This window comes from Chanodichthys erythropterus, chromosome 20 (assembly GCF_024489055.1).
Source record: "Chanodichthys erythropterus isolate Z2021 chromosome 20, ASM2448905v1, whole genome shotgun sequence".
In the NCBI taxonomy this organism is placed as follows: domain Eukaryota; kingdom Metazoa; phylum Chordata; class Actinopteri; order Cypriniformes; family Xenocyprididae; genus Chanodichthys; species Chanodichthys erythropterus.
Genome location: NC_090240.1, coordinates 24,283,578 through 24,297,371, shown reverse-complemented (window position 1 = coordinate 24,297,371; position 13,794 = coordinate 24,283,578). Strand labels below are relative to the sequence as shown.

The window sequence follows — 13,794 nt, the reverse complement described above, 5'->3', positions numbered from 1 at the left end:
GTATCCTGACACTGAATATTGCACTGTAAGAAAGAATTATTGGTTTAACTTAAAAAAGTAAGTTACTTAGTTGTCTTAAAATTTTGAGTTCATTGAAATTAAAATTTTTAGTTAAATTTTATACAATGAAGGCGATTGGTTTAATCAACAGAAACTCAAAATATTATGTTATCTTTACCACATTAACTATTGAAGCTGATTTTAAAGAAGAAACAAATGTGATAAATAATGAAAAAAAAATTTTTACAGTGTGACCAATAGATTTACTACATTTAAATGACACTAAAATCAAGCAAATAACCAATATGTTACTGATACATGGTGCAAACCCATATCAGGTGATATTTAATGTTTAATGTACAGTTATGTGGTAGTATTTTGGACCAGTGAGATTTTAGCTTAAAGTAGAGAACAGGAGATTGATAAAACCGCTAGTTAGGACAAAAACGATTTACATTAAAGGTTTTTTTTTTTTTTTTTTCGCTTGCATACGGTGTTGTTTCTGGTTAGGACAGAGTCTGTATGGAGCATCTGTGTAGATTTTGGCTGCTTGTTCTGTGTGCTGCAAATAAGAGTACTTAATGTGAATTTCAACAAAGGCGCAGGTGTTGCAGTGCGAATGGAACACTTGACGTGAAGTCATGCGGAATGTGAAATGAGTAAATGATTGATAAACTACACATATGGATGAAAATCTGTGTGGTCTGCCTCACTTCAGAATCGCATGCCGTGAAAAAAAGCTTTCTCTTTCTTCATTTTATACTCTCGGTGATGGCAAGGATTAAATTGAAAGTGATGGAATGGACTTGGGGGTTCAAATTCCCTCCCCCTTTCAAAAATCGTTAAGAAGTAGATGTTTCACATGCATATGCATTATTGAGACTTGAATATGCAGCGCTCCGACACTCAGCACCTGTCACGCTCACACTCTTTATTTAGCATGGTTGTGTGCTGCTTTATAGTGTGTTCTTCTAGGGCTCAGAGTCACAGACCGTTCAGACACTGACCCTAGATCCAGGTGGTCTACTCTATTATTACATCTATATTTGATGATGCTCAGCAGCCACTAGGTTTAAACGCTTGTTTTTTCTGTGTATAGCACACAGTCCACAGCCGTTCATACAGGGATATGAGTCACTATACTAGCATTGACTTTTTTGTGGCTGTTAATTCCTAGACTGTTAAAAAAAAAAGAGGGTTTTTTTTTTGGAGGTGTAATATTGGCAGATGCTTTTTAAACTAACAGTACCATATTGGTTTTCAGCCAATAATAAGAAGATGAATATTGATTGATTGATTAATTGATTTGACAATTGTTTTACATATTTTTACATTTTAGGTTACTTGTGCCTTCATCTAGAGCCAAGGTGAAAGGGTATGGCAAAAAAATTGAGCCTTTAAGAGCAATATTTATTAAAACTTTCCTATAGATGTCCCACTGCTATTGATAAGGACCTTGGGGCAGTTGTATCCTAATGGTTAGAGAGTCATACTTATAATTTGTAAGGTCACGGGTTTAAGTCTCAGTACCAGCAGGAAATATAGGTGGTGGGAATGAATGAACAGCACTCTCTTCCACTCTCTTACCCACAACTGAGGTGTCCTTAAGCAAGGCACCTAACCCCCAATAACTCACTGGGTTCCACAGCAAAAATGGCTGCCCACTTCTCTGTGTGTGTGTTCATGGTGTGAGATGCAGAGCACAAATTCTGAGCATGGGACACCATACTTGGCTATATGTCATGTCACTTTCATTTTATCACTTTCATCTGAACAATTCAGTTTTCTCAAAATAAATCACAAAATGAATAATTATCGATATTTAATGCTATACATTATAATGGCAAAATAAACAAACATTAAAATGTTAACGTTCTAAAACTGCAGATTTTATTTTTATTTTATTTTTACTTTTTCAGACAAAATATTGTAGATTTCAATGTCAGCCATCGGTTATCAGACATAACATTAATAGAACATTACATAAACTAGGGCTGTCAAGTGTTTAAACTTTTTAATCTAATTAATGTCAAATCGCTTGTCATTCACTGCCGTGACATTCCTTGTGAGAGACGTGCGCCGATTGGCCCTCTGGCTTGTCAATCTCTGCCGTGACGTTGCTTGTGAGAGACGTGCGCGGCTGCGCGCTCCAGTAACTTTCCACACTCTACAGGTGCCGCATGCAGTGTTTTTGTCCAGAGACGGGAGTAACAACTGCAGATTATGAGTTACCTGCGGTGAGTCCACCACAATGAATCCACTAACACGACACAGCGAATGCCGGTGGTAAACACTCGTGTTCCAATACTCGTTCACGAGTTTTGGGAGGCGTTCCCTCGAAAGGAGGGGGGGTTGTTCTTACGCATGCGCTCATTTCAAAAACTCAGTAACAGTCTTTGGTTTCTCAGTCGACGAAAAGATCCTCTTTATCACCTTTAAATGCTTTAGAAATAAATATTTTATTTGATTAACAGAATTGTAAATACAAAATTTTAAATTTTTGGCAAACTATACCCAAAATATGACATTTTTATTTTAATGAAATGATACTCTAAATAAGAAACTAAAACTGCCAGTAGGTGGTGGTAAATGTCTAAATAAGTAAGTTATTGAGTCATTCATTTGATTCGTTAAAAAGGCTGATTAATTCAGGAATTAAGTAAATGGCTCTCTTTATGAATGGACTATTGAATCATTGAGTCACGTGATTGATTCGCTCAAAATGCGGATTCATTCAGAAACGAAACACCGATGTGTGTTGCTCGAAGACGCACAACAGTTCTGCTCTGGCTTTACAGGTAATGTTTTCATTGGCAAAATTGAACAAAAACAAAAACTTTATAATATAAACTTCTTATTAAAGGTGCCATCGAACATTTTTTACAAGATGTAATTTAAGTCTAAGGTGTCCCCTGAATGTGTCTGTGAAGTTTCAACTCAAAAACCCCATAGATTTTTTTAAATAATTTTTTTTAACTGCCCATTTTGGGGCATCATTAAATATGAGCCGATTTATGCTGCTGCCCCTTTAATTCTCGTGCTCTCCTCCCACGGAGCTCGCGCTTGCCTTAAACAGTGCATAAACAAAGTTTACACAGCAAATATAACCCTCAAATGGATCTTTACAAAGTGTTCGTCATGCATGCGGCATGTATGCGTCGGATTATGTGAGTATTATATACTGTTATATTGTTTACATTTGATTCTGAATGAATTTGAGGCTGTTCTCCGTGGCTAACATCTAATGCTACACTGTTGGAGAGATTTATAAAGAATGAAGTTGTGTTTATGAATTATACAGACTGCACGTGTTTAAAAATGAAAATAGCGACGGCTCTTGTCTACGTGAATACAGTAAGAAACGATGGTAACTTTAACCACACTTAACAGTACATTAGCAACATGCTAACGAAACATTTAGAAAGACAAATTTACAAATATCAGTAAAAATATCATGATATCATGGATCATGTCAGTTATTATTGCTCCATCTGGAAGGAGTTTGAGACTCACTGTATGTCATTTCCATGTACTGAACTCTTGTTATTTAATTATGCTAAGATAAATAAAATTTTTAATTCGAAGGCACCTTTAAACTGTTGTATAAAATCAATTGCACTCATGCTATTCTGTACAAAAACAGCACTCGTGTGATATTGCTTAATTATATGATATAAATATGAGACGATGGCCTGGTTTCAAAGACAGGGCTTAGACTAAGCCAGGAATAGGTCTTAGTTAAATTTGGGTATTTAAGTAGCTTTTATAAACATACAATAGAAAAACACATTACTGGTGTGCATCTTGAGACAATGGCAGTGACATATTTTAAGATATGTCAGTACACGTTTCTTTCAGTTAAAACAGTTCAAACATGCACTTTAGTCTAAGACTAGGACTTAAGCTTTGTCTGTGAAACCGGGTGAAAAACTCATACACGGGCATTTTTGCCCTAATATCTTGAATTTTAGGAGCATTCTATAGGCTTCATGTTCGTCACCAATACATCATGTTACACCAAATGTTAGATGACCTACGTAGGTCTGGGGCAGGGCAGGGCAGGTACTTTAAATGTGTTAAATCATTTTAACACGTAATTTTTCCTTAACTATTTAATTAAATTAGTGCGTTAAATCAACAGCCCTAATTAAAACATGTATCTGTATTGACCAGAATATAATGTTTGAACATTCCTAAAGAATACATACTAGTTATATATTCATAAGTTCCTGTAAGACCATGTCACTCCCAGGCTGTCCATTGCTGCTTGACGAATGTAGATTTACAATAATTATAACGATCTGATTATAATATTATTAGTTTAGTAGCAAAATTAATGATCGTGAAATCACATGGTCTTATTTTGGGCTCTTTCATTTCAATTTCTTTCTTGTTTTTTCTGAACATTAATTTATATAGTGTAACATAATTGGAATAACACCAGCCTCTTTAATTAGTCTCTAGATACACGACTGAAGAGCGCGCCTCCAGGAAGTGCTGTCCTTTGCAGACCAATCCCACTGAGATCCGCAGGCTTTCACGGAGTCTGTATGACTGTGTCCTCAACTTGTTGGTTTTGACCTGATTTACTCAGAATCAACAAAGAGCCGGGCCGCTACAGTGCTGCGATGAATCTCAAACAGGCGCAGAGGTGACAAGCACTGTGTAAGAGACAACGGTGGGCAGGTGTGCATGTCGGATTGACAGCGGAGTTCAAATGCACCTCTCCGAACACCTCAAGCTCATGTGTGCACGCTCTCCCACACGTTCCACATGTGTGACTCTGTGTAGGTAGCCGGTCACTGATAAAAATGAAAAAAATTGCCTACACCTGATGGCTGTCATTCAGTTTGTGGCAGTTCTGGGTTCTTGCCATAGTTGGCCATGCCTGAGGGAATTATGGAAGTTTGTGTTTTGATGGCAGTTGTGAGACAAGAAAGCAATAGAACGAGACCGTCTCAGAGGAGTTAACACAGATGCTCACCTGTCAGTATGAGAAAAGAGGGAAAAGTTGTGTGTATGTGTGTGTTTTACATGTTTGTGTGTTATTGTATGAAGTGAAGTCAGTGATCAAGAACAGCTAGACAGATCCTGGAGCATAGCGAGTGGTCATGCCACCCTGTCTAGACCTGTTCTGGTAGTCTGTGATAAGAAAAAGAGAGAGAGCAAGTGTTTTTTTTGTTGTTGTTGTTGTTTTTTTTTTTTAAAGATCACTCATCATGACCAGGTCTTCTCAGCAGTATGCTTCTTTTGAGACCGTTATTGCATTGATTTGGAATTTGAAAGTAACTGTGATGCTGTACATCTCCTTAGACAGGAGCTTTAAAGTCATCGTTCACACAAAAATAGAAATTCTGTTATTTACTGAAAATTATTCTTTTATCTTCGTGTTGTTCCAAACCTGTCTGACATTTTTTTCTTTGGAGATCAAAAGAAGAAAGTTTGACTCTAAAGACCCTTTTCCCTGACCCTTTCACTGACTGTGATGACGCGCGCCCCCCACACACACATATTATAAATGCAGTCTATATAAATGTATGTTCCAAGTTGTCTGAAATAATACAATAGCTTTGTGTGAGTAACTGACTGAAATGTATGTCATTGTTCACTGACCTCGAGAACCAGATCAGTCTTTTGAATCTGGCAGGGAAAACTAGGGAAGACATTAATACTTTCAGTGATTTATGGTTAAAATTCTGATCTATTTATATGATCATATGGCTTCAAAAGACTTGGAATATACTGCTTGATTGGTACGGACCACATTTATGATACTTTTGTGACATTGTTTTGAAGTGTAAAAGCTTATGTTTTGTGTTCCACATAAGAAAGAAAGTCATGCAAGTTTAGAATGCTAAATTATGTACATTTTCATTTTGAATGAGCTATCAGAACCCAGTCTTTCTAGCAGAGTCTTTCAGTATTGATTCTGAAAGCAAGTATAACAATGCTGTACATCTCTTCAGATAGGATCACTAAAGGTCATGTGTTAACTAAAAGAGTTTTTAAACTGAGCACTCGTTTGCATGAGCTGTTTTACAAGGGTCTTTTGTTCCGTTATCATATGACTGTAGTCTTCCAGAACGCTGCAGATGTCACAAGATCATGGCTTTCTAAAATGTACTCTGTCTGTGTCTCTGTCTAGGTTGCAGAGGAAAGCTGTGTGGATTTGGAGCGTTGTGTGAAAGAGACCCGGCAGACCCCTCTAAAGGAGAATGTGTGTGTAAGAAGATTGTATGTTCGTCTGTGGTGGCGCCGGTGTGCGGATCCGACTCCTCCACCTATTCCAATGAGTGTGAGCTGGAGAAGGCCCAGTGCAATACACAGAGACGCATCAAAGTGATGCGCAAAGGCCCCTGTGGTAAGTCAAGTCACATACTGTACACAAATCAGTGCATCTGTTATTATTTTCAGTGAATTTAAACTTAGTCGAATGTAAAGGCAGCTGAATATTTTAGTGTAAAAACCCTTTAAGAAATATTGTAATATTGATATTATTTATACTATAAAGACATGTTGTTTGCAAATTAAATAATTTAATGAAATATTAAATTATTGAATTATTTTGTCACTGTATTAAATCAATCAAATTAAGTAAAATAATCTACAAAAAGTTACATTAGTCTATTTCTGAAAGAAAGACATTTCAAATTCAGTTTGAAAAAATATTTAATTACTTTTTTTATTTATTAATTTATTTAATGAAAACTCCAGCCTTAGAACAGTTTTGGTCATTTATTATTTTTATTTACTTTTTTATTTATTCATTTATTTAATGAACACTCCAGCCTTAGTCATTTATTATTTATTATTTCCCACTTTTGAATTTTTAAAGTTTAGTTTTATGTTAAATTTAACTCTCAGGGGTCGGCGGTCGTGCCAGCAATACCACCTCGTTTTTTCTTACCAATGCAAAAGAGACTCAAAATACTCTGTCAATTTTGGACATACAAACAAGATTTATGCATCATTCAAAAATGTGGAATATCTTCTTTTATTTGTGTACACTCACAGTAAAAACAAAATATTGTGCTTTTTGCAAAATAAAGAAAACTAACATGATGTGCGATCTGCGGTTTTTATCTCAATGAAGTCCATTCTGATACTCTTTAAAAAATGAACTGTAACGTAGTGAATATTTGTCAAACAAACATGAGACATATCTTTATAAAAAAATTGAAATGTCAGGTTTTATGTATTAATAATGTAGGTCAAATCGAAAACAAATATTCTCTTTTTATGTATTCTGTTTGAAAAGAGAGAGATGTCAGTCATTCACGAGTCACCTCATTATCTGCTAATGCGGCCACGACCACGGAGAGCGCAAACTAGTCTGGTTTGGACTATCCAAACTTAAATTCAAGCATTTTTTATAGAGACCAAACAACAGTTTTTATTGTATGTTTGCATATTCATGAATATCGGTGCGGATATATCATCTGTGGAGTAGAGAATGTGAGTTTTGTCTTTTCTACACTGTTCATCATGTATATTCCAATCAATTTCATTCCATGAATGATAACTAATATGTAAAATGTGGCCCATAATTAAGCAGACTCAGTGGCAGTGGGCCTGGCCAGTGTGAGCCATAATTATGTGATTCAGTAGAACATGCTGTACAAACCCTTCAAAGAGCTCTAATTAGCCACCTCACATGCTGTCTAGCAGGAAATGATCAGTCCTGAAGAATGAGAGCTCCGGCCTACCAGTGAACTCCTGCCTCCATTCAGAAATGCATTAAAGATCACACTGTCCTGGTGTGTTAATGCAGTTGAAGTTCGGCTCCATGCTAATCGCTGCTGGCTCCGCAGCAGGGCTTTAATGGGCAGTAGCCTCCCTGCTATTGTGCTAATGAAATTGACAGTGTGGCTATCAGGGGTCATATCTCTCTCGCTCGAATGGGATCAGCTGCCATAGATAACAGGCAGTTCAGTGTTTTTCCTGGGCAGAAGGGTTGAGATGGGAGCTGAGTCAGGTTAGCTGCTGTTCTTTGTAAGGTTCTACTCTGGTAGTGCAGCATCCAAGATTACCCCTTGCCAAGCACAAAGTAGTAAATAAAAAAGTTACTTTCAAGTTACATTACTTTTTATAGTAAATATTTGCCATTTTCAATAGTAAATATAATGGTTTGAGGCTGCATTTATTTGATGAAAAATACAGTAAACATTTAGCCATTTTTTTTTCTGTTTTAATATATTTTAAAAAGTAATATATTGCTGTGCTGCCAAAGCTGAATTTTCAGCATCATCACTCCAGTCTTCAGTGTCACATGATCTTTCCGAAATCATTCTAATATGCTGATTTGCTGCTCAAGAAACATTTCTTCTTATTATTATGTTGAATAAATTATGTCTGCTTAAAATTTTCGGGGGAAACCATGTTTCTTGGATGAATAGAAAGGTGAAAAGAACAACATGAATTTCTTTTGTAACATTATAAATCTTTACTGTCACTTTTGATCAATTTAATGCATCAAAGCTGAATAAAAGTATTGATTTCTTTAAAAAAAAATCTTACTAACCCCAAATATCTAAACAGTACTATATTAAATATTTATTGCTGAATTATTTCAGTGTGTGTGTGTGTCTGTATATATATATATATATATATATATATATATATATATATATATATATATATATATATATATAATAATTGTAATAATCCAGTGAGATTTTTGACTACACAATAAGACCAGCCGGTGCTCCACATGGAGAACAGAGCTCACCATCATCAAATCTGTCATCAAATCACAGACGGATTCGATGATGGTGAGATCAGATCACTGTGTGGAGCACCGGCTGTTGTCAGACTCCTTGTGTATTCAAAAATCTCACTGGATTATTACAATTAATGGCAAAATGAATGTTTGGAAATGTGAACAGATATTTCCTATTGACAGACTATAGCAAAAGATAGAAATCACTGGCTTAAAACCTTTGTGATATATATATATATATATATATATATATATATATATATATATATATATATATATATATATATATATATATAATATGTATGTGTATATGTGTGTAAATATATATATATATATATATATATATATATATATATATATATATATATATATAAAAATTATATGTATATATATATATATATATATATACATATATATATATCAATTATATGTATATATTTAGAACTGCATTTATACATAAATGCATTTCAGTGGCCATAAGAAAGTATTTATAGCTGGTAAGTTTTCTTAATTCACACTGCATTGGCAGGAGTGGCAAAGGGTTAATTTGGACCCCAGGCATAGGATAAGAGTGAGACAGAAAAGAAATACAGAGAGGTGGCCTGTTTTTAAAGATGAGCAGGGGAGCGTGGGTGCTCTGATAATATTGAACACCGGTGGGTAAACAGAATCTCCAGCTGTTTGTGTGAGTGAGTCAGTCAGTCATTCAGAGAGTCAGTGAGTGAGTGAAGGAAAGAAGTGGAGTGTGTGTGTATGTGTGTGTGGAGCTCATTTCAGGCTGGCAGTATGCTGGAACTTGTCTGAATTGGCAGCGGCGCAGCAGAGCATTGGACCAGGGCGATTGATCAATGGAAGGATTGATCATATGTGTGCAGAGCACGTCTGGAATTACTGTGATTGCCAGGAGCGCTCTCTTTTCTCACTCTGTCTTTTTTTACACATTAACGTCTCTTCACCTCCAGCCTGACTCGTGATGAAAACCATTCTTGAGTATCCACAGCACGAAGGAGGTAAAATCTGTGCGTCAAATATTCACTCCCTAAACCAGGCCTACAACTTAAACTAGCCGCCTTGGCTGAAACTGTCGGCTTCTGTTGTCTAAATGAGGTTATTCTGCTGTACAGAATAGCGGGGGTGGAAAAGCCTTAACCTCAGGGTATCATGGGAAGCTGCTTAATGGAGGAATCAATATGTTTGTCCCGTTATTGACGGCTGAAACCGTGTTCCTTTACTTGGGAAGTATGGCTCATTTCTCTCAGATCCTTTACCTGCTATAACTCTAGGTGTTGATACTGTTTTTGTTCTTCAGTTGCTTTTCACACTCTCTGTCAGCTGATGCTTGCGTCATGAGGCGCTACATGCATGTTTCTGTATTAATGTCAAAGCTGACGTTCATCCAAGCAGGTAACCGTTGCTGCAGTCATGAGAGACGGCTGATTTATGATCTTTCTGCAAACACATCTCAGTCAATATTAAAGCAACTCTCGGAGTTTACCCCGAGGCTAAGTCGCAAGCTAAGAGGGATATACTGTTTGAAGGCATTCTAATAGTGATCCATCTCAGAAGAAAAGGATAGATTGTTTTCAAAGAAATGATTAATAATGCTTGGATGTAGATAAAGGTGAGCTTTAATGAAAGCTTTGCTGAAAGGTGAAGTGTGTAATTTCTTTGGCACTAGTGGGACCAAATGGAATTTTCTGAAAATATTATTTATTTAAAATCAATGCTTTAAGGTGTGTGAAGTGTTGCTGGGGCTTTGCTTGTCAGTTTCTATGGTGTTCTGGGTGGTTGTTAGGTGATGTCTTTTGGCCTAAGTAAATATAAATGGAGTCTGCACCTGGTATAATATTCAGGTTAATAGGCCAATAGGGCGGTGCAGGTATGACCTTACTTTGTAGGCCGAAACATGCCTACATGGTTCCATTGTCCTGAAGTCAATGGTTTTTTTAAATTGGATTTTGGTTAAATGGCTGAAATAAGGTCTGTGGTTAACACAAGCTCAAGACACTTTAAAATACATGAATATCATCCACATCAGTATCACAATGACTTTTTTAAGCTGTTGTGTGTCTTGAAAAAGGCGATTTCCAACAAGTGGCTAAATGGGACTAGAAAGGCTGTCGGGGAGATTAAACATTATCACGCCAAACAGGTAAGCCTGGTCCGCTTTTACAGCTTGTATTTATTGTGAAAATCCAAAAGCCTATGGAAAAATCCTATTAGTTTTTTTGTCAAGGGAATCGGCTGATGCTAACTGCCGATTGGCGTACAATCATTACATAAAAAGTTCACTTAAATCACTTAAAAATAGAATAGTACATTACATGATTTTAAGTACAATCATGCCTTGTCAACCCACGATTGAGCTGCTTATAGTTTTGTCTGATTTGTTATTAGATAAAATACTGTTTTTAACATTTAAAAAAATGTATTTTTTTATTTGTTAAGGTGTGCGTGACTGCACTTTTGTCTCCCTTATTAAAAACATGGTGTGAAAACCGACGTCATGTTTGGCTGATGGTTCCCCATGATGGCTCGTTATTCAGGCACAGGCAGGGTCCTGGTGACACCTCCAAAGCCACTGAGCTCGGCAGCCGCCGCCGATGGCACGTAGCCAGCCCTGCCTCGTGCAAATGAGTTTTTCGCTCACCCTGTTCCACCCCTGCGTCGGCTCCCGCGCTCGTGCGTGGAGACGCTCGCCACAACACATTCACCTGTCTCCGTGACAGGAGACTCAATTCACACTCATCAGCGCCTTCTCGGTTTCCCTACTCCATCTGCAGAAAAAACCCTGCGGTTCCTTGCTCTCAGACTAAATTTAGCTTGGGTTACGTCTACTACACAGTCTTGTCCTGTCCACTGGCACACAATTATAGCAAGATTGACTTTCTCCTTCAATAATGGAGTCTCTCAATTAATTCTGGAAGCAGAGATACTCTGATCTAGCAACATTTTTTTTAACTTTAACTTTAACTTTTGGACCAACATGTTGGGTTCCATAATGCCCTAATCTAGTATATCACATGCGGCTTGTCTTATAGCATCACTTCCACACAGCTACTCTATGTAAGCATACACAAAAACACCCGGACGTCGACTTGAATATGATCAATGCCATCACGAGAGCTTCATTCTGCTGCTTATCCCCTGGAAAATTAGGATACTTCTTATACAAATCTTTCTCTCGCTCTTCTCCTCTGTCTCTGTCTCTCTCTCTCTGTCGTCCTGCTCACTTCCGAAGGGGGAGGATGTAGTGTTGAAGTGAGATAAGGCAGATTACAGCAGGACGGGCACATTAAAAAGGCACATTTTCCACGCTCTCGCTTCTAATACCAGATGGGAGACGCTTTTTACAACTTATTCATGTATTCATGCATTTGACTGGCTTGAATAATGCATTGTTATTTTTAACCCCTACTGCACTCAAGTGGAGTTTTGAGTGTAACAATCAGGGACTTAGGAGCTGTTATAAAATTTCTGCCACTTTTAGAAATTTCTGAATGTTCCCTGCCCAATTTTTGGCCAATAATAATTGTATTTTAAAAGCTTAATTTGCTTGGCTAGAGTGCAGGAGATAAAAATGTAGGCGGCTGCATAAAAAAAAAAAAAAAAAAAAAAATATATATATATATATATATATATATATATATATATATATATATATATATATATATATATATATATAAATATAAAATGTGTGTGTGTGTGTGTGTATGTATGTGTATGTATATATATATGTATGTATGTATATATGTAATATAACTAATATATTACATTTTGTACTTTGTATGTTTGTAATGTGATTCATTGCAAAGCTGGTTGGTTTGGTTCATGGCTCTTTATATTTATCTTTATTTATTTATTTATTTTTTTTTTCATTCTTATGGATAAAATGAATGGGAAACATTATTCTGAAATCAAGACCACTGAAGAAGTGAACAATGATTATGGCACATTATTATTGCAGTTATAATAGAGTTATAATAGAATACATGTTATGCTGCATTTACCACGTCCGTACAGTATGAGTGCCATGTGCCTCCATTAACATTTGATGGCAGCGGTATGCTTCAGGACACATTCTATGCTTTTAAAAGACATCTTAAAGAAACAATCACAACTGATTGGGTGTGATTATATTTTACCTTTGAAAACAACGTTTGAATGCGCTCCGGTACTTAAATTCATGCGCTTGTGCCAGATAGTGATTATTGACTGTTACATTCAGCTTCCTGTTTGTGTAGTACACAGTCAGACACGCTGCCACACATCAGCGGCACAGCCACTGCCCTTCCCATCGTCTTCACGATAATAAGCTGCTATTTGTCCTCTTTCTTACCCCTTCCTTTTCTTTTCCTCATCCTCTTCCAAAAGATTAGTACCTCTAAACAAGATGGGTTCATTTCTGTCCGTAATTACATTTTCACTCCAAGGATGTCCTTCTCTTCCACATCCTTTCCCGAATCACTTACACAGACACGCGCCACTTTACGCACTAGCACATTCAAACGTGCATGAGTACGAAGCCATTCATGAAGACCTGCCTGTGTCCACTCAAGGCCCTTTGCGGTAATCACAGATGTGTCTGCCCGACCTTTCTCAGGTTAATGCAGGAGAGAGCAGCTCTTCCCATCAACCAGTGGGGTTCTGGTGACAAAGAGATGCTTCACCTGACCCTCTCTGAAGCTCTTTATGTCTCTTACAGTCTCCACAGAGAACACAAGTGCAGGAGAGGCCAGCCGGTGTGAGATTTATTCTCATTTATTTTGTTGATCTAGAGAGCATATATATATATATATATATATATATATATATATATATATATATATATATATATATATAATAACGCATAGATAGATAGATAGATAGATAGATAGATAGATAGATAGATAGATAGATAGATAGATAGATAGATAGATAGATAGATAGATAGATAGATAGATAGATAGATAGATAGATAGATAGATAGATAGATAGAAATTTGCTGTTTTAACGCTTTCTGGCTATCCTAATTTTGTTGTTTCAAGCTGCTAAACCATTTGAAAATCTAATTTCAGGTCTCTCCCAACAGACTG

At 36.6% G+C, this 13,794-nt stretch overlaps 1 protein-coding gene across 13 annotated transcripts in view; it reads left to right on the top strand.

The window, feature by feature from the left end:
• The window catches only part of agrn (agrin), a 259,373-nt gene that overhangs the window by 133,651 nt on the left and 111,928 nt on the right, over nucleotides 1-13,794 (top strand). For all 13 annotated transcript variants that reach the window (XM_067372232.1, XM_067372231.1, XM_067372229.1 and 10 more), the window contains one exon: nucleotides 6,146-6,361. In XM_067372232.1, coding sequence (XP_067228333.1) covers nucleotides 6,146-6,361 — 216 coding nt within the window. The remainder of the gene's footprint in view (nucleotides 1-6,145; nucleotides 6,362-13,794) is intronic.